Here is a 26,839-nt window from a genome sequence, read left to right on the forward strand (position 1 = left end):
AATGCCACAAAAAACGATATAAAAAACGCAACAAAAACAGGCAGCGAAAAAAACGAGTGAATGAAACTACAAAAGAAAAGATCGATAAAAAAACGAAAAAAAAAAGGCGAGAAGATACAATAAAAACGACAAAGAAGCAGACGTAAAAAAAAAGATGGTAAGCAAGAGGATAAGAAAGGGTTAAAAAAAAGACGACGAAAATGCGCGATAAAAACAATGCGACAATAAAACTGACAAAAAATACGAATTAAGAGAAAGAGAGAAAAAAAAATAAAAAAGACACAAAATAAACGAAAAAAAGGCGACAAAAAATCGCCCCGAAAAATTGGAAAAAGACCTTAAAAAGTCGTCAAAAAGTGTAAAAAGGCCAAAACAATGCATTTAAAAAAGAATAATGAAAACGGTCAAAAAAAACGACGAAAAAAGATAGAAGGGGAACAATTAGTGGCAACAAAAATTGAAAAAAAAAACAAAGAATATGACAAACATAGGTGATAGGGATTCAAATAAGTAGGCGAGAAAAAAAGACAGACAACAGGTGTCCAAAAAAGTTCACTAAAATACGAAAAACAAGGCTAGAATAAAACAAAAAGAAAAGGCGAAAGAAGACTTAACTGATAAAGGAAATCAAAATACGACAAAAAAAACAAAAAAGAGGAAAAGGGGCGAAAAACTGACAAAAAACGTAAAAAAGGCGTTGGAAAACGACAAGAGAAAGCCATAAAAAAGACAACAAAATTGCGGCAGAAAAAAAGGCCAAAAAAAGTGTACTTGATATGTATTATTATTATTAATGCATAGTGTCCACGGGTGGGGAACCCAATTACAGGACACAGTATGTATTCCTTTTAGATCTCTGAATTATTTATTAAACAACAAAACGGGTGGGATCCATTGCAAGTGAAATGCTGCGATGAACGAACAGCAGCAGAAAAAATTATTGTATTTTATTTATCCCTCTAGATGCCCTCTAGTTAGTTATCTTTACATTGTTACTCAAACATATTTAAATACGTTTTCATAATGATTATGATAAATGATAAATTATTTTCGTAAATTATGTTTTTAATTTAAACCTTTTTCTCGGAAAAAACACTTTTTTTGCAAAGTCAACAAAACAACTATTTGTATACAAAAAATAAGGAGAGTCCGTTTGGCTTTGCCACGTTGGCAGCCCTGTCGGTTTCAAACGGGCGGCGTTCCCGCGCAAGCGTGTTGACATCCGTTGTATGGTATTTCCGGGGCTTCGTGGAAAAGCACGCAAGTTTGTACAAGTTTAAAGTGGGCAAGGCTAGGTCACATCAAGTGCGAAAACTGTGCGAAACGTGTGTTATTTCCAAAAATTCGCATATAATGTCAACAAGCACAAGTAAGTAATTTGAAAAAACATCCATAATGCGATAAATCCACGTCTACGCATTGCTTCAACAATGCTTTGACCTTAATTATCCGATTTAAAGGCCTGGTACTAGCAGCCGTTGTTTGTTTTCAGTGCCTTGGCGAAAGAGCAGTTTCGATCTTGACTCTCCTGCTCAGAATAAAACTGAAAAAGGGGCTATTCGTTATTTTTTTCGGCTAGAAAGTGAGAGCTCGGCTGCTAGTGCAGACGACACCGAGAGTGTTTATAGCGTGCAGGATAAAGAAACTGGTAGGATCCCGATCAGGTTGGGGTTGGATGGGTGAATAATGAATTATTTCCAGACGTTGTGAGGGACACTTCGGACACGTCGTCAAATACATCTGAATACCACTTAGTAGACATCGAGTATGAAATTGAGAGTGTCTCTGCGTCTGACGACGAAAGAGACGTGATCATTTTCGACTCATCTGGGGAATCCGAGGTTAGTTAGGTTATGTTAATAATGGGTAGCAAGGTTAGTTTGGTAAGGTCACGCCCCTGAAGGTTTCGGTGAAGGTATTTTGATAATTCAAATTACTTCATTACTTAAAAAAATCTCGACCTCAAGTCATCCTGGTACGCTTCTCTAAAGAATTTACCGCCGAGGTAAAAATTGTAAAAAATTTAAAAGCAATTCTTTTTCAACGCTTCTGGCGCCATGTTGTGACGTCATTAGAATGTTTTTTAATAGTATCGTATTTTCTTTTGTAAAACTCGAAACTTTTTACTCACAACTATGGGATTCTCTACTTAAGTGGATTATTGACCATTGATTTATTGCCAAATTACCCATAACAATTATTATTATGTTTATAGCGATGACAAATACTATAGGTATTTACGAGAAAGACGACAAATTAAATAATAAGTCTAGTTGATGGTTCTGATGGTTTGGATATTTTTAGGCATTTTAGTTGATATGTTGCATTCGTTTTGGTGATTTCTGACTGTCGTGATACTGTGAACTAAACCTGATAATTTCATCTTCCGTTGGTAACACTTTAAATCAGTTTGGATGACTTCAAAGCTGAATGCCATATGTCCAGATTGGTTTCAAGTTTATTACTGATTGTCGGTTGAGAATTCCTGTATAGTTCGGGGTGTATTTTATTGTTTCCTTTTCATGAAAGTTAAGTTTCCCAAATGTCTTGATTTCATTGTTGAAAATTTAACACCACAGGTTGACAATTGTCTTTTTGCGGTGAAAACAATGAGCTGATTTACTTTCGTTCTCGAATATTTAAGACCTGGTTATGTTTGATCTAGGTGGAGTTGCAGTTTTCTTGAAGCAGTGTTTCGGTTCAGGTGTGAGGACGTCATAACAATGTCTTCTGTGAATGTAGCTGTTTTAATCCATCCGGTATCAGGAGAATATAGTAAGTACCTTGTGGACTACGCTTCCTTGTGGGACGCCAGAGTAAATGGGTAGCAAGTCATTGTGTTCTCCATTATAAAAGAATCTATTTGTTAGATATGATCTTAACACGACAGAACATCGTCGTAATCATTATTTTTATGGTTGGGTTTTCTTGTTATTCTTTACTGATTTTTTTTTAAATTCATTCTTGGTATTTCTTTAGGCGCTTCGCACCACCTCATGTGACAACAAATCCAAAACCGACCATTTTATCTTAATTATGTCTGATATAGATTTATAAATAGCTTAAGATAAGTGAACTCAATAACACGGTGGCTGGAATTCCTCTCCAGCTGATACGTTTGTCTTTGTTTATCCCCCCTAATCACCATTCGTGTTGAAACACGCAACATATCCACTTTCACAATGAAAATTTGCCGTTTCATCTTCAGGGACTAAATTTGAAAGAAAACTTGCGCATCTAGAACGCATATTGATTATCAATTATCTATTAAATCTTCAGGACATGATATATGCAGCAGCCATGGTCGCCGACAGCTCGTTCGAAACTTTCGTAACCGACGCCGAGGATTCGGACAACAGCATGCAGGACGACTCAAACACGGGTCCGACGGATTACTGGACTTGTATACAGTGCAAATCCCAAAATGATCATCCGCAATATAGGTTTTGCGAGAAATGTTTTCAGGTAGTTATCAGTGTCATGTGTGCTGTAGATTTGCATGTGCTGCACCTGGCGATTTCTACGTCGCAGACGTACTTTAAGTTGATGACGGGATGTTGTAAAATGTGTCATTTGCATTTACAAAGTTGATATGAGGCTGATTGTCTTGGGACAACAATGAACGCAATACGAAACAAAATAATCAGAATATGTAAATGGGTTAGTCCGAGTTTTACTTTGTTCTAATACTTTCAGACTCGGGTCACTTTTTTATTGCCAACGAATTTTATGTTCATGTAATTTTTTTTGATATGTTTATTTTTCAAATTCATTTGAAGATGTTTAAAAAAAAAAACGTGGTCAGTGACAAAAGCACGTTTTAATGTTCACGACAATTGCCACAGCGTCATGCAGATCTGCAGTAGCATTGTGATAGACTAGATAAACACTTAAGTGAATGGTAACCGTGGTGTGTGCAAAGACTGCTTACGAACTATATAAAAGTGTCAGTTTAAAGTCAAAGTTATGGAAGAATGTCTTAACAGGACAATTATTAGGCAATGTAAATTTTGCTTGTAATGGGTGGTGAAGAACAGTGTTCAGGTAATTTTTTTTTCCATTATTTTATCACAGACTTGTGAGTGGGTTGGTTTTCCTTTTCTAGGGTTGATTGGTAAGATTTTTTTTTATTATTATTTTTATATAATTATATTGTAATATATGTAAGGAAAAGCCGTTACAAGTTTTCACGATGGTCAAATATTTTTCATTCATGTTGCTGTTTTGATTGTGTTTCCTACAGCCTACAGCATGGTATTACAGGGGTAATGGTCACTGATTCTTCTAACCTAACACATTATACCAGATTCGTGCTTCCTTTCTACATAGGAGCCCCACTATTACCTGGATTACTAACAAAAACTAACTTGAAAACAAAAAAAAAAAGTGCAAATTTGTTGAAAATTTCACGTTAACACATGGGAGAGGTTTTGGGAAATCCTGGAATTCTATCTACGTAAAGAAAAAAATATACATGCATATATCTTTCTGTTTAAAACTTACTCATTTTTTGGGTCCCTACTGGTTATTATTATTATTATTATTTAGGTGAAAGTTCTTCAAAAAAAAATGTTAACTCGGCGACTTTAAACATTCTTGTGCACGTGAGAACAAACACACAATAATTCATTTCTTTTCAAGTGTATGTGACGTCATAGTTCGTCTAAATTAATTTAAAAATAATTCCCTATTGGTCGTTTTTCTTTCATTTTTTAATAATAGATGTTTTAGCAAAAAAATGAGAGTTAGATATAGAAGTAGTTTAAAACTGCAATTGGTAATTCTGCTCTGTAAGTGTCGTGTTGTCAATTCTAACTTTTTTTTTAATTTCTAAGTCTTTTATACTTCTGTGGTCAAGTATGCCTTACTTTCCAGACTACCTTTGTTTCTGTAGACTCTTTTTAGACATAGGTCGTATTTACTAATTACTAATCAAATTTATTTATTGGTGGGAACATTTTCGTGATTATTTTTATGTGAAACATGCATGCTAATTTTACAGTGTATGTGTTATGTATTGCACAAATCCCTAACTGGTCCTACAATAGCTTGAAGTACCTATTAAGAGCTGATTCTGGTTAACAAGAAAACTGTACAATACTGAACTTCCAAGACTGATCAATGAACTCTAAAATGATTTTGTAATAAATGACATGAAAGAAGAATGTAACTAAATGGTTGTAATGACCGTATACAACACAACTGTCAGTTATAAGTAAAACACAATTTTTTTATAAGTGGGAATATTCCTACCGTTACGTGAGAGGTATGGGTATTACATAAAACAAAACAAAAACTATGAAAAAACCAAAAGTTCAGTAAGATGGGTTGAACCTAATAAAATTAAATGAACACTTATAATCAATAAACAGACCGAACTGTTAATAAAACGAGCAGTGAAGAAATGAACGATTTCAAAAATCAATTCCAAACCGTGTGCTGTAGTAACTGAAGACACAATTTCTGGTAGTGAAATGTGCTTATTTTGGGGAAGAACGTTCAGGGTCTATCACACGCCAAGCACATAAACAACCAGAGCCACGGGTGCAGTTTTTGCTCAAATTGGCCAGTGATAACATTCCATTGACACGCCAATTACGCTCTAGAGCCATAGATGTGAGGATGCAGCAGAGTTGAGCCATCTGGACCACTCTGTTCATTTATAGCCATATTTCATGTTATGTTTGCCCCACAGGATCGCAAGGCGATATTTCCCCCCCGACCCAGACGCCGCAAAAAGGCAGAACAGAACACGGAAAAGCCCCTTTTGCCGGTGAAATTAGACGTATTACAGTCCTGCCTCAACGGACTGTCTTCTCAAGACTCCGGCATTAGCTCCAGCCAAGAGTTCGGCTCGCTCTGCTTAGACCAGATCGTCGTTCCGAGCTCGGAAAAACCCTCCACCAGCTTACCAGAACCAGAACCAGAAGAAGAAGTGAAGAGCCGCAAACGCCAATTCTCCGAGAGTAGCCTGTCGGACGAGTACGAAGCCAAGAGACCCCGAAAGCAAGCCAAGACGACGAAGGAAGAGAAAGGGAAGGTAGAAGAGAAGAAGGTAGAAGAGAAGAGCGACGACAAGAAGGATAACGTGGTTAGTGAGTCGGCAAGGACTAAAGATGAGCCAGTAAAGGGTCCTCTACCCGAGTTAAAAGAGGATTGTATTGTGTGTAACGTAAAGCCGAAAAATAGTGTTTTCTTACATGGACGCATAGCTCATATGTGCTGTTGTTACACATGCGCTATGCGCACGTGGAAGTCGGTCAAACGATGTCCCATATGCCAACGAAAAGTCAGTAATGTAGTAAGGGTTTTCACGGCTTAGATGCGATTTCTTGTTAGGTGTACAGAAGAAATTTAGTGTACAGAATAAATTTAATTTATTACGTAGGTAGGCGAAGCATATCAAAAACTTAAAGAGTGAAGCCAAAGATAAATAGATATTATTAGATTTTTATTTTATTTTTTTAGAAACTTTTTAAGAGTTGCCATAGACAGACATTGCCAAACGCGACTTGTTAACTGATAGTAGTGCCCTGGTTAAGTAGTGATCTAAGGAACACTCTTTAGATTTTTGAGATGCTCATACAGATACGGAAAAGCTGCTTTGTATTAATGGGTTGGGGCATTGCTAGAAGGTCTTAAAGACAGTAATTATAGTTTTTTTTTTTTTTAAACTTGCACTGGTATTATTTCTAATTAAATGTAGAAATATATATCCACTTGCCAAAACCAGATTGTTTTTTATGCTAATTATTCATAAAAAATTTAATCTCTTTTTTTTTAAGTTAAATGTTGCTTTATTTCGAACCTTACATGTTTGTAACTCATTCAGTCAGAACAATGTGCAATTTGACAAATTTTGTTTAATGATTAAATTTAGTAATAAAAATTTGTGTTTTTGTCTCAGTGTTTAAAAATTAGTACTCAGCAGGATTAGTAAAATGGGCATCGATTAGAAGAGTTATCAAAGTTACGCAGCTAGTGGCCACTTAATTCATAATCAAATGAGATGCGGGGTTTATCAGTGAAGTAATGGAGGGTATTTGATCTTTTCAGAAATGGAAACGCGCGACGATACGTAACTGAGAAGTTCGTTGGTTTTGTGATGCTTTAAGTACGAAGACAAACGCGCGATTTGTCCAGTGTGCTCACGTCGGAGAAGAGAAAACCAGATTTTGTGAGCTTTTGCGCCAGCACAGTTAAAGTACCTGCAGTAAAGGTAAGCATGATTGCATTATTAATATTATTAGCATTGTTTTGTGTATTGTAATTATCGTTAAATTCGAGACCATTGTTAATCGGGCGCACGTTCGTGCCGTCAACGCTGTTTTTTCAAGATTTATTATTGTTTGTGAATAAGGAAGTGTTGTGCAAATGCCTTTTGGTTTTTGCCGGTAAAACCACACAGCAGATTTTGCTTTGACACCGACAGCATCGCGAAACTTCCCGACCAGTGGTGTAAATTTTGAAATTTATCTTTTAAAATGGCCAAAACAACGAAAAGTAAAGTGTTTCACGCCACTGCAAACAGTGACGAAAGACCACCCCAAATATTTGAACTACGCATTTTTATGGGTTCTGGCTTTTGAGACGATTTTAATTAATTTAAGGGCTTTGAGAATAAACTGTAACCAAGTTACAAATAAATGTATTGTAGATCTTTTTTTTTTCAGTATGTGTAAATTTTATTGATTAATAAGAACAGATTATTATACATTGTGTTAAGTTGTTTAAAAGTTGTAATAAATAAACAGAAAATTTGTTGTTTACTCTTAATAATAGTGTGGACATTGTATGTATTTTTTCATTTTTGAAAACAATGTTAAGGGAATAAGAATATTAACTTCTAATATTTATTTGGGAACTAGTTGTAAACGGTGTTATTATTAGTATTAGTTAAAATATGTTATTATTATTATTATTATTATTAAAATGAAGCGCTCGGGCAGAGACCGAAGTCTGTTATGCCCGCGCAAGACGACAATTGATGCAATCACAAATTATTTAAAATATAATAAATTATGGATATAACTACAACTATCTACGGTTTCGAAAGGTGTCGTAGTTGACCTTAAATCTAGGAACGGAAGCACTTTCAACAACTTCAGGGGGTAATGCATTCCATTCGGTGAATACCCTGTTAGTGACGAACGTCTGACGAATGGAAGTCCGAAAATTGTCCTTCTCCAATTTGAACCGGTGACCTCTGGTTCGTCCATCAATGTTGACAGGAAAAAGATGTCTGATAGGTGAACTAATATTTGTAAAAGCCTGAAATGTTGTCAACATGTCACCTCTTACACGCCTGTCGGCTAACGATGGCAATTTCATAAGATTAAGTCTGTCAGGGTAAGAGGGGCGCACTTGTCCGTACGGTATTCTTGTGGCACGACGCTGGACAGATTCTAGTAAATTGATATCACGTTGTAATGTTGGAACCCAAACGCAGTTGGCATATTCTAATATCGGTCTAACATAAGTTTTATACAGTTTAGTTACAGTATTTACATCAGCTTTAGCAAATGTCTTTCCGAGAAGATATAGTATCTTGTTGGCTTTTTTCACGACTTTTGTGATATGTTCAGACCATGTCAAAGTAGACGTTACGATAACACCCATATCCGACAAAGAAACACACTTGGTAAGCTCGGTGCCGTTGATATAATAAGTTTGCTTTGGATTGTCGCTGCCTAAATAAAGGATATTACATTTGTCCGCATTAATTGGAAGTAACCATTTTAGTGACCAGTTATAAATAGTTGCTATATATATATATGTTGGTTTTTTTTTGAGAGTGTGGAAGATATTCGTAATTGTAATGTCATACATGTAGTTGAAAAAGTGAAACAGTATTAGGAACATCACGTGATTGATGACTCATACTGATAGAGTGTGATTGGTTGCATACCTTACGGAAGGTATGTGTGGGTGTGTTTTCCGTGGTTTCCGAGCATGCGGTGATACGGATTCACAATGTAAAGTGATTCACCATTTCAAGGTACATCTACTTACCTGCCACGAAGCTACAAAAATATTCATTAAATCTAGACGGTTGTAGAAAAACTTGCGTATGCTATACCGGAACTAATGTATCATTGTTTCCTATGAATGTAGAATTCGACTTGCGAATATTGCGCACCTAGCAATAATATATTCATCCATCTGTTGGGTGTGCAGCTGCTACTTATTTTTCTTATAATTTTTTGTGATTGCTGTGGATGAATGAAGTGAAAGTAAACATTTTTGTAAACAAATATATTTCATTAAAAGTTCGTCTTGCCGCATTGATCAGATGACGTAGATGTGGACGGAATGGCTAGAATGAAAAAAATTCGTTCACTGACTTCCATCAAGGTAGTCGGCTCGGCGCTCGATAATTGATGTTTTGATGTGATAAGTTTTTTTTTATTCTCGACACTTGATAGATCCCACCAAGGATGTCATAATGTTTCTTTGTAAACTACTTTATCTTTGTAATAATGCCAATTGTTTGTCTTTGAGTTTATTTGTGCGATTATTGATTGATTATTTGCAGTTGAAACAATCAAACAAAACATGAGTAATCTATTCATAACGAGTGTAGCATTGTTTTTTGAACATGGGGATTTTACATGTTAAAACGGAAATTTGAAAATATTGGTTCCTCTAGTTATTTTAGAGCAACCCGTTATGTACAAGCGCCTTATGGTATTGAAAAAAATCTGTTTTTACATGTAAAATGTTAAAAATACGATTCTGGACCCATTATGTGCTACACGTGGCAATTAAATTTATAAGTTTTGTTAATATGTATATGTTATTCATATTTAAGCTTATAATTGTAACTATGTTGTTTCTACTGGAATTTGACAAAGGTTCTAGATACAGAACGTGTCATTGTTTACTATCCCCGACTCCCTGCCTGTCCTTTACTATGGACTTGGCGTCGTTGTTTTTTTTTTTATTATTATTCACGAGTACTCCCTCTAAATAAGTGTCGCAAACCTGCTTCTCACGGACCAAATACATACTTATTACTTGTGTTATAAAATAATAGCGAAAAATGTGATCATTTATAAGCAAATAAGGTTGTGGAAAATTCAGAGAGTTTCAATTAAATCTGCTAGCATCATTGACCATCTGGTTGTTAAGTTGGTTGCTTAACATCATGCAGCTGTATAGTACAGAAATCTAAATCACTTTGATCTCATAATAAAACGTAATAAATGCAGTTTATTAAACTGTATGCATATTAAATTTTATCGATTTTTCTAGTATTTTCCGATAGCTGCATTGCGTTATCACCAAAGTTAAATATAGACGAATTTGCGGAAAAATAGGATTAGAAAATTCTGTATTAATATTATATTATGATTGTAAACGGTAGCTGATTTGTAATCAATTTGTAGAAACTCTAAATTAACGTGGAATCAAGATAAAGTGTATAAGTTGTAGGAACATTTATATTTTCAAATTTTATAAACTTCCACTTATATATTTTGCGGCGCTTACGTTATTATTATTAAAAACGAGACCAGTTTTGTCACTCAAACCTTGGTAATCTTAGTTTTCAGTTTTTAATTTTTGTGATAAGCCAAGTAAAATATTCTATTTCGAGATTCACTGTTTTGGTTTATTGCCTCTTATGCACATTTTTATCTACCCATATAAATCTATTTTGTTGCTTTGGAACTTGTATCTAATCTCTAATCCAGTTAAATTTTGTTTTTATAAATAACTGTTCAGCCAGCATGGAACAATTTGCGCAATTTGTTTTTGGCCGAACTGCGTCTTCCAATATTTCTTATTGTTTTATTTTAGTTTTTCTGTGTTCTCATTTATCATGAGACAAATTAATTTTTACTCTTATTATTTTAATTAGCCCATTTAAAAATTTTTGATTGATTGGCAGATGGAGTGAAAATATTTTCAAAAGAAGAAACTAATAAAATGGCGCACTAGAGACGTAAGTGTCCAGACCAGTCCACTTGTAATTTTAGAAGGAAAAAACAATCCTAGTTGTGTTTATAATTTGTGATTTTTCGTGGTTTAACCTAACAATACCCATTTCGTTTAGTCTTTAATAACTACATCTAATTTAAAAAATATACAGTATATTCACTATTGAGTTTACAAGAGGGGAAAATTTGTGATTTTCCACAGTATAACCTCTATTAACCGAACCCACGATTTTGGAAAAGTGGTCTAAAAATTGCGAAAAAATTCAGGCACGTAGATCTCAACATGCTTATTCCAAAAATATAGTGTGTTGATGGTTACGGAGCAAGATTTTCGCTAGAATCGGTATGAAATGCGAATTTTTTTGAATTTCTAAAAATTTCGATATTTTAACGATCGATTCCGGCAAAACGATTGAAGTAATCAAATAAACGATGCCGAAAGTGAGCTCTAGAGCTCGAGATCTACAAGAAAATGTTTTTAGTTAAGTTTCGAAAATGTCAAAATTTGGCCGAAATTTGAAGAAGGGAAAAAATTCACTTTTAAAAAAGTTGTCTAAAAATTCTGAAAAAATTCAGGGACATAGATTTCGACATGCTGATTCCAAAAATATAGAATGTTTAAGGTCACGGAGCAGAATTTTCGCTAGAATCGGTATGAAATGCGAATTTTTAGGGGATTTCTAAAAGTTTCGATATTTCAACGGTCGATTCCGGAAAAATGGTTGAAATTATCAACGGAACGAGGCCGAAAGTGAATTCTAGAGCTCGAGATCTACAAGAAAATGTGTTTAGTTAACTTTCGAAAATGTCAAAATTTGGCCGAAATTTTGAAGAAGGGGGGACCATTGGAAAAATTTCACTTTTAAAAAAGTTGTCTAAAAATTGCGAAAAAATCCAGGGATGTAGATTTCCACTTGCTGATTTCAAAAATATAGAATGTTTAAGGTCACGGAGCAAGATTTTCAAAAGAATCGGTATGAAATGCGAATATTTGGGAATTTCTAAAAATTTCGATATTTCAACGGTCGATTCCGGAAAAACGGTTGAAGTTATCAACGGAACGGAGCCGAATGTGAGTTCTAGAGCTCGAGATCTACAAGAAAATGTGTTTAGTTAAGTTTCGAAAATGTCAAAATTTGGCCGAAATTTGAAGAAGGGGGGACCATTGGAAAAATTTCACTTTTAAAAAAGTTGTCTAAAAATTGCGAAAAAATTCAGGGATGTAGATCTCCACATGCTGATTCCAAAAATATAAAATGTTTAAGGTCACGGAGCAGAATTTTCTCTAGAATCGGCAGGAAAAGCGAATTTTTGAGAATTTCTAAAAATTTCGACATTCAACGGTCGATTCCGGAAAAACGCTTGAAGTTATCAAAGGAACGAGGCCGAATGTGAGTTCTAGAGCTCGAGGTCTACAAGAAAATGTGTTTAGTTAACTTTCGAAAATGTCAAAATTTGGCCGAAATTTGAAGAAGGGGGGACCATTGGAAAAATTTCAATTTTAAAAAAGTTGTCTAAAAATTGCGAAAAAATTCAGGGATGTAGATTTCCACTTGCTGATTCCAAATATATAGAATGTTTAAGGTCGCGGAGCAGAATTTTCGCTAGAATCGGTATGAAATGCGAATTTTTGAAAACTTCGAAAAATTTCGATATTTCAACGGTCGATTCCGGAAAAACGGTTGCACTTATCGAAGAAACAATGCCGGAAGTGAGTTCTCGAGCTCGAAAACTACAAGAAAATGTATTTAATTAAGTTTCGAAAATGTCAAAATTTGGCCGAAATTTGAAGAAGGGGGGACCATTGGAAAAATTTCACTTTTAAAAAAGTTGTCTAAAAATTGCGAAAAAATTCAGGGATGTAGATCTCCACATGCTGATTCCAAAAATATAAAATGTTTAAGGTCACGGAGCAGAATTTTCGCTGGAATCCGTATGAAATGCGAATTTTTGGGGATTTCTAAAAATTTCGATATTTCAACGGTCGATTCCGAAAAAACTGTTGAAGTTATCAAACGAGGCCGAATGTGAGTTCTAGAGCTAGAGATCTACAAGAAAATGTGTTTAGTTAAGTTTCGAAAATGTCAAAAATTTGGCCGAAATTTGAAGAAGGGGGGACCATTGGAAAAATTTCACTTTTAAATAAGTTGTCTAAAAATTGCGAAAAAATTCAGGGATGTAGATCTCCACATGCTGATTCCAAAAATATAAAATGTTTAAGGTCACGGAGCAGAATTTTCGCTGGAATCCGTATGAAATGCGAATTTTTGGGCATTTCTAAAAATTTCGATATTTCAACGGTCGATTCCGAAAAAACTGTTGAAGTTATCAAAGGAACGAGGCCGAATGTGAGTTCTAGAGCTAGAGATCTACAAGAAAATGTGTTTAGTTAAGTTTCGAAAATGTCAAAATTTGGCCGAAATTTGAAGAAGGGGGGACCATTGGAAAAATTTCACTTTTAAAAAAGTTGTCTAAAAATTCTGAAGAAATTCAGGGATATAGATTTCGACATGCTGATTCCAAAAATATAGAATGTTTAAGGTCACGGAGCAGAATTTTCGCTAGAATCGGTATGAAATGCGAATTTTTGGGAATTTCTAAAAATTTCGATATTTCAACGGTCGATTCCGGAAAAACGCTTGAAGTTATCAAAGGAACGAGGCCGAATGTGAGTTCTAGAGCTCGAGATCTACAAGAAAATGTGTTTGGTTAAGTTTCGAAAATGTCAAAATTTGGCCGAAATTTGAAGAAGGGGGGACCATTGGAAAAATTTCACTTTTAAAAAAGTTGTCTAAAAATTCTGAAAAAAATCAGGGATGTAGATTTCGACTTGCTGATTCCAAAAATATAGAATGTTTAAGGTCGCGGAGCAGAATTTTCGCTAGAATCGGTATGAAATGCGAATTTTTGGGGATTTCTAAAAATTTCCATATTTCAACGGCCGATTCCGGGAAAACGGTTGCAGTTATGAAAGGAACGAAGCCGGAAGTGAGTTCTAGAGCTCGAAATCAACAAGAAAATGTGTTTAGTTAAGTTTCGAAAATGTCAAAAATTTGGCCGAAATTTGAAGTAACTTTACTTGCTCTGGTTGCTTTTAATAAAAATCTCATTTTTTACGTTTTTGGAGCAAACTGTTTTTACGAAAGTACAGTTTTGTTCTCGTACGATTATTTTTGTAGTTTCTTGATTGTTTGAAATCGCACTTTTTCCTCATCTGCTTAAAAGTTTTGTTACATCTTTGCTGTAAAATAAATTTATACTGCATTTAGTAGTCAAATTCAGTACTTGTCATTCCAAACATATCGCCTGGTTGCCTACCGTCGACCCCTGCGAAACACCAAATTATGCATATCCCGAGAAAATCAACAGCTAATCGTCGGCATTACAGCAAAATCAGTATCACGTCTCTCTCCAACCCGATTCGTCCACAATAATCCTCCACCATGTGTTTCCTCTTAACCGTCTCGCACATCCAAATCCAACCCCTACAACTCGCATTACACATCCGCGTAATCCTTTTGATGACGTCTCGCCGTAGCCCCGATGACTCACACCGTCCCCCGACGACCGCCCTCTCCCCACTGCAAGCCATCGTTTGCGCATCGCCATCGAATGTCCCATTCTCCCCAAGTCTCCATTCCAAGTGCAACGTTCGACGTCGACGCGACTGCTTGCTAGTGCTCGAACCGGCTCTCGATTTATCACCAAACCCAGTCTTCTAGGCGTTTTTCCGCAAACTCCTCAATTACAACATACTCAAGGTAGGAACACGTTTCGGCCGCCGCCGTCGCCACCACCCATCTTAAAATGTTGTCTCACCCTCGGAAACGACAGCCGTTCGAATTAGGGTGCGGTTGTCGGAATCGAACTCACCAAGTCTTTCATTATCATCGTCGGATTTTTTATTGCCGGTTTTTATCGAAAAGGGAATATTTACAGACGATAAAGAAACGAAAATTTTACGTGGAAATGTTTTAATTCGGGTGGTTTTTGAACGGTTTAAATTTGTTGTTGCGCTAGCGCTGGAACTTTTCGACTAGATGACGTTGAACAAATTTTCGGATTATTTTTTGTGTGAAAAGAGTGGAAAACGAAAGTACGTTACTTAAGGATGTTGTATCGCCGGAAATGTTGGAGGAAACAGGTGCCACTCGCCTGCAATATAAAGTACTTAGAATGATTCAGTCTAGACACGGCCATTTTACATTTTCCATGTCTTCATCATTACAATCCTAATAACTGTCCGTACATCTTAATTGCGCTTTTTATGAGTCGTCGGACGTGCCAATTAGCGAATAATTTATTTAAAACTTATCGATTTCGCTGCTCAGCTTCGCTACCCTCCTCTTCACAGCCGTCTCGATTCGTCTTCATGCTTATTAAATCCAGAATTACCCTTCCATGAAGCTCCAACTCCACCGAGCAGATTTAATTGCTGGCGTTAATTTATTAGAAAATCTTCCAAGCGCTGACGCCAATTTGAATAAAATTCAAATTTTCTTCGGAACTTTCGTTCTTCCTTCCGCAGTGGAAGATGTTCGTGCCGTTGCAACCATAACCTACTTTTCCTGATATCAATTCAACCTTGCCTCTCGACTCTTTTCTTTGGTGGGCTGATCGAGTCGTGGGTGTCCTGTAGGACGAATGAACCGTTTCTTGTGCGTTGCGCGATCCTGAGAATGCCGAGCTGAAACGTCGTTGTTTACTTTCGTCTGCAGGTTGTTTCAAACTACGTGGAATGTTAATCAGTTGAGGTCATTATGCATGCAGGGAAGCGCTATCTGTTATTTTTGTTGTCCGGAGAAGTCGGAGTCGGAGTTAAAATTGTGCATGATTTTATTGCCGGGCTTTGTGTTATCGCAGAAAGTGGAAAACGCGAGAAAATGACTCACGCCGATTAATAATAATTGATTGGAGATTTTCCGGATTAGTTGCGGAGAACGGTGTCAGGCACGCAAATAAAAGCAATTATTTTCTCGTTGTGGATTTAATGGGAGTTGGGGCTCAGTTTTAATATTTGTCACTTCATTACGATCGCATTTAAAAATAAATCGGTGCTTATAGTACTCGTTTATCTTGTGGGTTACACAATGCAGGAACGATTGCCTCCAGGGGTGTGTATGTTTTGCAATGAAAGCTCGGATTTATATGCAAAAAATTCCGACAAAACTACTATTGTATGCGTACAACTTTTTACGAAATACGCAACAATATATTTAAATTGTTTGCAGTAAAAAGCTTTATCAAATTATTAGTTTATGAATGATGTTATCTTTACATAATATTTACAGAAGCCGTTACCACCAACAAAGTTTTCGTTTACAATAACCGTTAAACGGCTTACCACATTATCGAACTTAAATGGTGTCTTCTGTCGTCAGTCGGTCTGTGTTTATACACAAAAAGCCGACTTCTACGTTTTTGGTATTGTCAATTAAATATTATTGAAATAAAATGTTTCCGTAGATTTTACGCTTGCGTATCATGCTTGTATTTTGGTGGATTTTTCTTTGCAATTTTTTCGATGGAATGAAATGGCGGAACAGATTTTTTTGGTCGAAATTTGTTGAATAAACGTAAAATTGATTAATGGAAGATCTGTGGAAGTTTGAAGACGTAACAAAACTAGATCATTTTTATTGTTCCCTGTTGTGCCGACTAGAAATAGTACCTACACAAGCTCCAAAAAAACAAATGCTAAAATGGTGCCTGGTAGTGACTATGTAAAAAATTGATTGCTTTTCGTTTTACAATATGTATTTCATAAGTGTGTTCGGTAGTGTTAAAGAGGAAAAGTCATATAAAATGAAAGAAAAGAGCTCCAAGAATACACATAAAATTCAGGGAAAATGGAGACCAACGTTGCTTTTACGTATATAATTGACGTTGGAAAAGTGTTAATTTCATTATACGAAAAAGTGAGGTTAAGTTGTACCATTCTGCGTTGTCAGCTGTCATCAAGTTTATCGTATTTAGACATATTCACAATGTTTACCAAAAAATGAAGGTCAACTTAAGAACTTTCAATCTTTAATGAATTTATATTGTACAGCTTATGGTTCATCTTTTAATAAATAAAATAAAATTAATTTTATATAGAGCTGCGTTTGCCGGTCTTATCTCACATACAAAGATTGTATTGCATTCAATGTTGTAACTTAAAAATCAACCACTTGAAGACAAAAGTTTTATTTGTTTTAATGATCTACTTATTTTTGTTTAACCGATTTGATCGGTTTTTACAAATGTACAAAAAAAAATTTGAAAATATGTAGTTAAATTTTCACTTGAAGGGCAGCCAACTCTTCAGTCTCTAGGGCCTTTTTTAGGTTAGTATGACGTTAATTTCACCAATAAATGTCAACAGCATGACCAACATCAGGCGTGATTACAATTTTAGGCTTAGAAACAAATCCGATTGAAAAAAAATATAATAATAATTTAAAAAAATCATGATATATTAATATAAGAATAATCAAAAGTTTAATGATGTTTACTCAGTATTTGATGGCAATTTAATTTAATTGTCGTACTTTTAATTTTCCACTCATTTTAACACACATTCACAATTATGCGGTTCCGTGTCATGTGCGAATCGTGTTTCCGCGAATTTTTGAGCAATAAAGAGAATTTATTTTCATTTACATTGCTAAATGCACGTCATTAATGTTTGGTATCTAGTAGGTCATAGGTTTTTAAAATCAGTTGGTACTTCCTGCGTTTCACTGCACAGTAACCTCAAATTCTAATACGTCAAATGTCAAATAAAAAAGTGAAACATTTGTAGCCACACTTATTACATGTATCAAAAGTACCGAGAACTAACACAATTCGAATAAAATCACAAAAAATGTTGAAACGTCAAATTTCAAATTGAAGTTGATAATCTGTCAATAGTACCAACTTAAAACAAAAAGCAGGACCTACTTATTAATGAAAGCCATGTAGTAATAGTGTTCTTAAAATAAAATATTGGTCTAGGGTATTGGTCAGAGCTACCCATGAATTATATATTTTTTATAACACATGTAAATTAAAAAAATCGAGACGGATTCATAAACCATAAGTTTAAGTGGAAAATTTTATAAGGAAATAAAATTATATCTGTATTAGATAAGTCATTTTGAGTGTGTTGTCAAATGCGATTTCGTTGAAAAACTTAAAATACGGAAGAAATTTGTAATCTTAATTGAATTTGAAGTTCGTATTGTGAAATTTAATACTACGTAATAAAGTACAAATGTTATTATAAATTATGTGACATGCCTCCAGATCACCCAACATTGCATAAAAAGTAAAATACAAAGACCCACATACGGGCTTACAACGTTGTTTTATTGTCTTATCTACAATTGATATACAGGGAATTATCACTGGAAATTTGCCGCTTGGAGTTATGGTAACATCTACTATTCATAAAGCGACAATTTGCCTATAATGTTTCAGGGTAGGTTTTTAGAAAAAATACTTTACTGTCGTATAAACTGTCACTCTTGAATAATCCGATTACCAACCTTACAAAAGAATTCGTTTTGTCACCAACAATGACAACTTACGGTAGTGATTGACAGGAGTCTCTTACTAGACATCAAAGAGGTCTTCGCTTCTTATAGTAGAGACCAGGAATTAGTGAATATCGACAAGATACTTTGTTTCTTTCAGGCAGGTTTCTACTTTGCTGAATAGAGGAAATTTTGCAAGCGAAATTATTAATGTTTTTATGAAGAAACTTTGTTATAGAAGCTTCAATTAACTTTGGTTGCTACTCGTCTTGTGAACCCTATTCACCAAAATTACAAAATAATTTTGGCACTGGCGTTTTTTAACGAATATGTAATAAGTGGAAATTCCACGTTAGAGTATTCTTAGTAACATTATCAAAACTGTTTCAAATATTTGCTCCAAGTGAATCGTCGCTGCACTGAATCATATCCAATGTTTCTTTGAAAAATTGTATCGCCACTCGAACAAACCAAGTCAAATGTTTGCTTATTTTGTTTGTTCGACCACTTATCGTGGCCATTTTTGCTATACAGTTCAAAGCAAACAAATATTTTCACAGTGATAGCACCCAAATTTTTTTTCGCCTCCTCCAACTTATCAATCAGCAGTCAACGTCGATTAATAACGAAAATGAATATAGACAAATGGAACAGTTACAAGGCTACATTATAGATACAAGATACGGCACGACAAGACTTGCATATTATTAACAAAAGGTGAAGTATAGTCTGCCCTCTTTTATCTGAATTCTCGCAGAGTAACGAACAATGATATGTTGCTCTTTGTAATGCAGATCGAGTCAAGGTCTTACTGTACCCCATCGCCGTTTCACATGGTACTCCACGTCAAAAATTTTTACTGGTACTCTGACCTCAAGAATTCCAATTACACCCATTATGTAGATGAAATTAATGAGCGATTTCCATTTCACTAACGCGTTGTTATTGTTTCGATTTGGGAACAGAGTTTCCGCTTCCATCTTGGGAACCGTGTAAATTTTCGCCTAATCTAGATATCTTTATGGACCATCTTCGACTCGCCCTTGTTTACGGGTTCGAATCAAAGCTGGCATTAGAAAAACTTTCTAAATAATGAATCATACAGAGACAATTGCGGCTGTCACCTGTTGGCTCGTCGTCGTGAACAATGGGTTCCCGGAGGGCGAGCACTCACCAGGACCCATTTTCGCCCATGCGAAAGGGCAAAATTCGGCGAAAACGGCACCAGCTGTTGGCCCAAAAAAAGGGGACAACAAACATATGGTCGGTTTCGCACGAGGTTATTTGACGTAGGATAGTGAGTAAACTCGTTCCATATAAGGCGTAGACACCACAAATGAAAAAGTCGATGAAATTTCACATCTCGTGGTGCTCGGAATTCTGGAAACTTCGACTTTCAGCACGCTATTTTAGCGGCGGTGACCTTATCTGATGGTCTATTCTTGGCGAAGTTCTAGGTCTAGGTCATTGTTCGTTGGTTGCTTTCGTTCATTGTTTACTGAAACGGACGGATTACCGATAACGAGGATCGCTGGATCTTGATTGATCTTGTTTATCGAGGTGAACTGTATTGTTCCAGTTTTTTGTGGAGTCGGAGCTGGAATTACGCACTCCGGTAGCCTCAAATTGCTAGTTTGTACGATGCTGTGGTTGCGGTGGCGCCTCGTACACGAATTTTTCAAATTCGAAATTTTCAAGGCCAACATTTTTTTCGTTCAGTAATGGAAATTTTATCTTTGTGTGATTTTATAATACAGTAATAATTTGAAGAGAGAAAATTAAAAAATACATTAATATAGAAAAAATACAAAAAAAACCTAAAAATTTGCTTTAAATTTTTTATTATTACTGGACCAGAGTTTTGGTCGTCGTTTTTCTTAGTAAAAAAATTAAGCATTCTAATGGAACAGAAATTAATTCGGTAACAGATGCGAGGCGAAGCCGAGCGTCACAAACGCTGCAATATAAATCGTTGTTTTTGTAATAGAACAGTAGTTTAATTACACCACTGAATATAAAGAACGTTCTTTAATTCGACGAACAGAATTAAATTTTGAATAATTATTATTCAACTCGGAAGCTAAAGAACTGAAAGTTACGATTTATTATTGAATTTTTTCGACAAATCAATTCTAAGTTTTTATATTTTTAAATTTCACAGGTCACTAGATGTAAGAAACATGTCAACTAAATTCAAATTAAAACATATCAGAATTACCAAATTAATTCTTCAACTTTGAACCTTAAAATTTTCAAAAATTTCGTCCAGGGAATTTTTAACCTTTTTAACAACATACAATCGAGCTTTTTCGTCATTTTTGAATCACCCTGCATAAGAGTGTTCTTTAATTTTGCGAATAAAATTACATCCAAAAACCCGAAAGTTGCAATTGTTACGGATTATTTGGAAAAACAGAATTGACATAATTTTTATTTGTTTTGAATTCCTCAATATTACAAAATCAATGTTCTGAACGCCATTTGTTTTTCTTAGTAAAAAATAGAGCATTCTACAAGCGTACAGAAATTAATTCGCTAAATCTGTAACATAAATTGCTGATTTTGTAACCGAACAATGGTTTGTTGCTTTCTTTTCATTCCATATAAAGTAATCTTTAATTTCGCAAATAAAATCAAATTGTTAACAATTATGAGTATTGCTTAATTTCAAGTTTATTGTTATTATGTTTTGTTAATATTTGTTGCTGAGACACGGTTTCCAAGGTCTTTGTCCTTAAGTAAATAAAAAAAGAGGTGTAAGTAGATCGAGGTGGAGTTGAGCTTTTTTTTGCAAAGAATCCGGGCGCCGTAAATATTATTCTAATCAAAAAGTAAGTATTTTTTTGGTGTTCAAGATGAAGTATTTATTTTGAAATTAAAGAAAAAAACTCATTATAGCTAATATTAATTTTCTCTGAATTTTTAAATTCACTGGACCAGTGTTTGGATCTTTGTTTTTATGAAGTTAAAATAACATTAATTTCTCATAAGTGGATGCGAGGCGAAGCCGAGCGTTGCAAAATATGCAACCGAATAGTAATTATTTTTTTATTTCTTTCACTGAGTATAACGAGTGTAATAGAACTGCCTCTTTTAGTTTTAAATTATGCATACATATGTTATTTTTTTACACTTATAACAAATGGATTTACCTAGAATATTGTTAATTTTATACGTAACATTAAATTACAAAAAAATCACCATAACCTCATCGAAATATTAAGCATAGTCATTAAGAAAATAGTAAACGTATTTCGTGCAACAACTAATTAAACTGTGATTGAATAGCATTTCTCTAGTGTATTGATTAATTGCTCCACTGAACTAAAAAACGCATTTCGCATCGTGTAGTTCGTTATGGCCCACTGTGAACTTTGTTGACTCATCTTTACGATCGCTCGATACGTTTGACTACAAATGGCTATTTATCTTGGACTACGGCCTAATAGGGTAATTTTACCGGTCATGGTGGCAAAAAGCCTTACCGGAAATGATCCACCCAATACCCTGCTAATTCCTCAATTCTTCGTCTTCATTATTCGGTCCCAGAATTCAGTTAGTCTCACAACGCCCGCAAATTGTTTTTATTTAGATTCAGCGAGGAAAGGAGCGCAATTAACAACATTCCCACAGTTTCGACTCGCCTAACAGTGCTTTTAATTTTAGTTTTAACTATTTCACATAAACATTCTCTTCACTCTTCTATTTATTTTAAGATAATTGAAGCAACCTCCAAGTTTTCCAGTATGCAATAAACTCTCGAAAATTGCTTTCTCGGTGATGAAAAACATTCTAACATTGATGGAAATATTTTAATTAATACCGGTACGTCACCCGTAATAGGTAATTATGGTTAGGTTCCGCTCTTTTAACACAAATTAATGATTTGGTGGAGTTTGTTAGCAGACCAAATAACGGACCAGCTTGTGCATCAGACCAAAAAACAGATTCATTCAGGAAGCAAGACGTAGCTAATACTAAAACACCTCGAAAATTCGTTCTTCGGGAGGGTCAATAGCATGTGCATGCTAATGTTTATGTTGTAATTATTGGTTTGATAAAAAGCGCTAATTTTTGTGGTTGTACCGGTTTTCGCCGAACGCGATACCACGAGTTTATTATTGTTGTTGTCACACATACAATTGGTTTGATTCATAAGTCAGCCTTTTGTTCTATTATTGATTGTGATGTCAGTGTTGAAACTACCATATCTAATAAACAATTCTTATCGACTTCATGTCGTTGTCCCACTGATGGTAAGTAAATCTTATTCGGTGATGATTTCAGCGCCGCGAAAACCTGTTTTTATTGTTGCGAGCGTTAAATACTTGTCTCTTGAGTTATTTATAGATAATTTATTTCGATAAAAACGCGAATTTAATTAAAGCCCGCCAAAAGTATGACAGCCTGCTTTACTTAAGTCGGGGCGGATGCAGTACTCGTACCTCATACCGGACTATTTCTGGGGCGAAAAAGACAAGTTCGTGTCTCTGCTAAAATTGTCAAGTACTTGCACAATGTCGAAAATACACCACCACGAATTTTGTGCAGTTTTAAAAATGTACACAAAAAAAAGCTTTGCCGCCTCGTCGAAACAGGCATTGTCAATCTATCGTGACGTATCAATCAATCACGCCGCTTCGGTGTAGTTCAGCGTCGGCTTAAACATGAGCGGCAAATCGAAAAGCTGTGAAGATGCTGATCAAAAAATTGGTCTAAGATTATTTAAGTACAGTAAATAAATTATAAGATTTGATTTTGTGAATTTAATTTTTTTTATTGTAGATGTCGTGCCCAGTCCCCGCTCCAGCCCTGAAGGACCTCCCCCGTGTGGCCGGCGACCTCAAGAGCGAACTCGAGGGCTTCAAACCGACGAATCTGAAGAACGCAGACACACAAGAGAAAATAGTGCTTCCCTCCGCTGAAGGTAATTTATCTTGGTCGCGTCTGTCTCTAAATAGCCTTTCGGTTCGTCGGCGCTCCGAAGTGCCAAAGTTTCCCCCAACTGCGCCGCGAAAAAGTCAATATTCGCATCAATCTCGGAAAGGACGTAGGCCCAGTTAATAAACTCGAATTTGCGTGGAATTTGATCGCCTCCACTGTATTGTTGCTACTTGACACCTGTTTTTCCTCAGTCCTTCCCACGTAGCTCCACTTTTGGAAATTTCCTTCTTTTATTCTTTTGTAGTCACTGATTTTCTTTACACACTGTACACTCTTGCATGTAGATGTGGCACAGGAACGCACGCATAACGCACTGATCGCAGGAGTAGAGAACTTTAAGTGCTCTTCGCTCAAAAGAACAGATACCAAAGAGAAGATCGTGTTACCGAACGCACAAGGTAAATCCAATGGGGGTGGCTGGGGGTGGCGCTTTCTAACCACCGTGTGGCTTGTCGCTAACATTTCTTCTTGGTGATTTTGGAGTGGAAATTTACGTGAGGTGTAGGTGAAATCTGTTACGTTTCTTGGAAACGACCTGTCGTGGGTCGGGGCCATTGTTGAATTTTCACCATTTCCAAGCGATCTGAACCGCGCTGGCGCCCACATTGCCAAAAGCAATATTTGATGATGTTCACTTTCGTTCGGATGACTCGTTAAAAGCAAGAACGAGTTTTACGAGCCGTAAACATTAACTTGCCCTAGAATCGAATCAAACTTTACTGATTGTGAAAAAAAAACTTGAAAAAATTTAGCGTGTACGTCCAGAAAATGGTTTGCCTAGTTTTGTAGCAATCGTCTTTTCCATTGTAGTTCTGACATAATTTTCTTAATTAACATGAAACCTTTCAGTGAAAGATTGATCGCTCACTCGTTAGAACCCGAGATTTACCTAATGGCGGCCTCTTCACGGTGCGAATTAGACGATAAATAAATATTTAATTAGACAATATCGCCTATAATTTGCAAGCCCTGTATGCACATATGGAGTCCATGAAAGACAATTCAATGATGGAGCAGATGTCGTTAAGCAATTTTATCATTATCGTTATTCAGACAATTTGTTTTTAAGACACATCTGGCAAATGCAGCCTACATATTCATACATGTTTATTTTAATAACTTGCCATAAAACCAAACTAATTAGTTGTTTTTAAATTTCGATATTCTGACCGCTTGAAATATGGGTTCACAAAAAAGAGATAAGAAAGTGAAGGCAAACATAAAGAAAATACTTCCAGGACGGAAACCAACCATTAAAACAGAGATAATGTGCTAGTAACCAATCTACTTGTTAATCAGGATTAGAAGTTATCGACCTTATATGGTATAAAAAGACTCGCGATAATTTAAAAGTAAATTATTTAATTGCAGTTAATGGCCTTTCGCGTAAATTTCACACCCATGGTATTTTGTGTGTAGTGACTCATTATAATTAATAAATTCAAACTTGACCGACTACGTTGCATAACGACCAAACATATGCGCAAGAACAATTTAAAAAATATATTAATAATAATCGAGCCATCGGCGAAACCTGCTTTTGTGTGCTTTGTAAATAGCATTCTTAAAAAAAGGTGTTCACGCAGCCGTCGAAATTTAACGCATTTGTCGCGTCTTGGTCCATCGGATCGTGACGTCACTTGACAAGTGTCGCCAAACCGAAACAAGACGAGTCAGAGGTGTGTTCGAAATGGGTGTACTGTTATCAGCAAGCTTCTAATAGTCGAAGTCGCCGGATTTCCGCCCGTTGATAAAAGGATTGTTTCATGCTTATCGCTAACAAAATAATACCATCGCGATCGATCAACCAACTCGGACTTTTTTTACTCAAGTTAAACTGATACTTTTCAGATGTAGCAGCGGAGAAAACGGAAAAAGCTTTAATCGCAGGCATTGAACACTTCGACCAAACCAAGCTCAAACATACCGAAACCCAAGAGAAAAATCCTCTTCCTAACAAAGATGGTAAGCCGAAACCGTGTTATATGCAAGAAGTGAATAATTCGTGCTCTGCAATTTTTAACACATCATTTAAATAAGATACGAAAACCGGGACAAATAATTCAACCTAGTTAGAGCATGAGTGTGTTTAACATATCGTAGCAGGAAACACCGACGTGGCACTGTTTTGTATTTTTTTTAAATAATAATATTTTTTATAATTTGTTACAAAATGCATGAATTTAATCGCTTGCTTTTGCATGATAGTCGTGCTGCAAGAAAAAAACCATCTTAACCTCCTAAACGGCGTGGAACACTTTGACAAAGCGTCTATGAAGCATACGCAGACCGCAGAAAAAATTATTTTGCCTGATAACCAAGGTAGGTCGCACTTTTTGCTTGTTATTTTTTTGTGCTTAAATACTGTGTGATGTATGTTTGTTTCTGAGTAAGATTGCCACACCCGCATCCTGTTTGTACTAATGGTTTTATTAAAGCTGGGTTTTGTTGTTCAGTTTGTCACTGCCCTGTATGCTTCTATTAACTTAACAACGAAAAAATCGTTGATGTAACTTCCGCTGAAACCGAAGAAAGGAAGTTAGTAGAGGGATATCACGGCTTTAAGTACACTGATACTCGGGTTATATAGGAGTTGTTTTTTTCGTAGTGATCGAACAGGAGAAAGGCCAAAGACAGTTGATTTCGGGGATCGAAAATTTCGACAGTAGCAAGCTCCGACACGCCGAAACCTGCGAGAAGAATCCTTTACCTACCAAGGAAATTATCGACCAGGAGAAGAGCGCCTAGACGCTCCAACCATCGCATTGGCGGATAATTACATGCCAATTTTTGTATTATTTTATACTTTTATATACCACACATATTTATAAAGATGATACTGAGTATGTATGTAATTATACTTTAGCTTATTTCTTATGAACTTTGATACTAATATTATATTATCTTGATTTATTTTGTACTTATTTTGTAGGTGAATCGATAGTATTTACTTACGAAAATAAATTTGCATGAAATGGTGCTTCAATAAATTGTAATTTAAACTGACGGTTTTATTTATTTAATACCTATTTTAACTGATAAGTTGGGTGGGTATAAGGAGTATCCAAAAAAGTGAGAGATAAGGAATTCTAAAGTTTGTATCTGATGCCGTGCACTCCATAGTTCTGACAAAACTGTCTGGGGTTACATTTAAAACGACATTTGGAGCTAACAAATGATTCGTAGAAGCAATAAAAATGTCAATTTCCTGTGTTCACATACGAAACTTATGCTCAGAAATCTAGACTATTGTTTACTTTAATACAAATTTTGTGACTAAAATAAACATAATTTAAATTTTTTGTTGGAAAATTTTTGCAACATCTACAATTCTATCGACAATAGTACTTCTTTCTTTACTCCTCAACTTGTTATTAAACTCAGCTTTTGCCCAAACCTGGTGTAACGAATACGAGAAAATTAATAGAATGTTCATTAGAGTGCAATTCAACA

The 26,839-nt window shown here is 35.5% G+C and overlaps 2 protein-coding genes across 7 annotated transcripts; both read left to right on the top strand.

Annotated features, from left to right (window-relative positions):
• The first annotated feature begins 1,192 nt into the window (after nt 1–1,192).
• LOC135128737 (E3 ubiquitin-protein ligase Mdm2-like) lies at nt 1,193–7,178 on the top strand. Of its 2 annotated transcripts, XM_064055791.1 has the most exons (6): nt 1,193–1,369; nt 1,493–1,648; nt 1,702–1,841; nt 3,280–3,465; nt 5,696–6,091; nt 7,057–7,178. In XM_064055791.1, the coding sequence occupies exons 1-6, from the start codon at nt 1,354–1,356 to the stop codon at nt 7,084–7,086; spliced, it is 924 nt and encodes a 307-aa protein (XP_063911861.1). In that variant the 5' UTR covers nt 1,193–1,353; the 3' UTR covers nt 7,087–7,178. The 2 variants fall into 2 exon arrangements, with proteins under 2 accessions (XP_063911861.1, XP_063911860.1); XM_064055790.1 differs by lacking the exon at nt 7,057–7,178 and having other exon boundaries at nt 1,196–1,369; nt 5,696–6,889.
• On the top strand, nt 7,134–26,392 carry LOC135128738 (thymosin beta). 5 transcript variants are annotated; one of them, XM_064055793.1, is made up of 6 exons: nt 7,134–7,219; nt 23,228–23,369; nt 23,671–23,784; nt 25,238–25,351; nt 25,595–25,708; nt 25,995–26,392. In XM_064055793.1, exons 2-6 carry the CDS (start codon nt 23,228–23,230, stop codon nt 26,132–26,134), a joined length of 624 nt encoding a protein of 207 aa, XP_063911863.1. In that variant the 5' UTR covers nt 7,134–7,219; the 3' UTR covers nt 26,135–26,392. The 5 variants fall into 5 exon arrangements, with proteins under 5 accessions (XP_063911863.1, XP_063911865.1, XP_063911862.1 ...); XM_064055792.1 differs by lacking the exon at nt 7,134–7,219 and adding an exon at nt 14,557–14,701; XM_064055795.1 differs by lacking the exons at nt 7,134–7,219; nt 25,595–25,708 and adding an exon at nt 14,556–14,701.
• The last annotated feature ends 447 nt before the right edge of the window (nt 26,393–26,839 follow it).

This window comes from Zophobas morio, unplaced genomic scaffold (assembly GCF_036711695.1).
Source record: "Zophobas morio isolate AGI-343-1 ecotype UQ-CSIRO unplaced genomic scaffold, CSIRO_AGI_Zmor_V1 ptg000014l, whole genome shotgun sequence".
In the NCBI taxonomy this organism is placed as follows: domain Eukaryota; kingdom Metazoa; phylum Arthropoda; class Insecta; order Coleoptera; family Tenebrionidae; genus Zophobas; species Zophobas morio.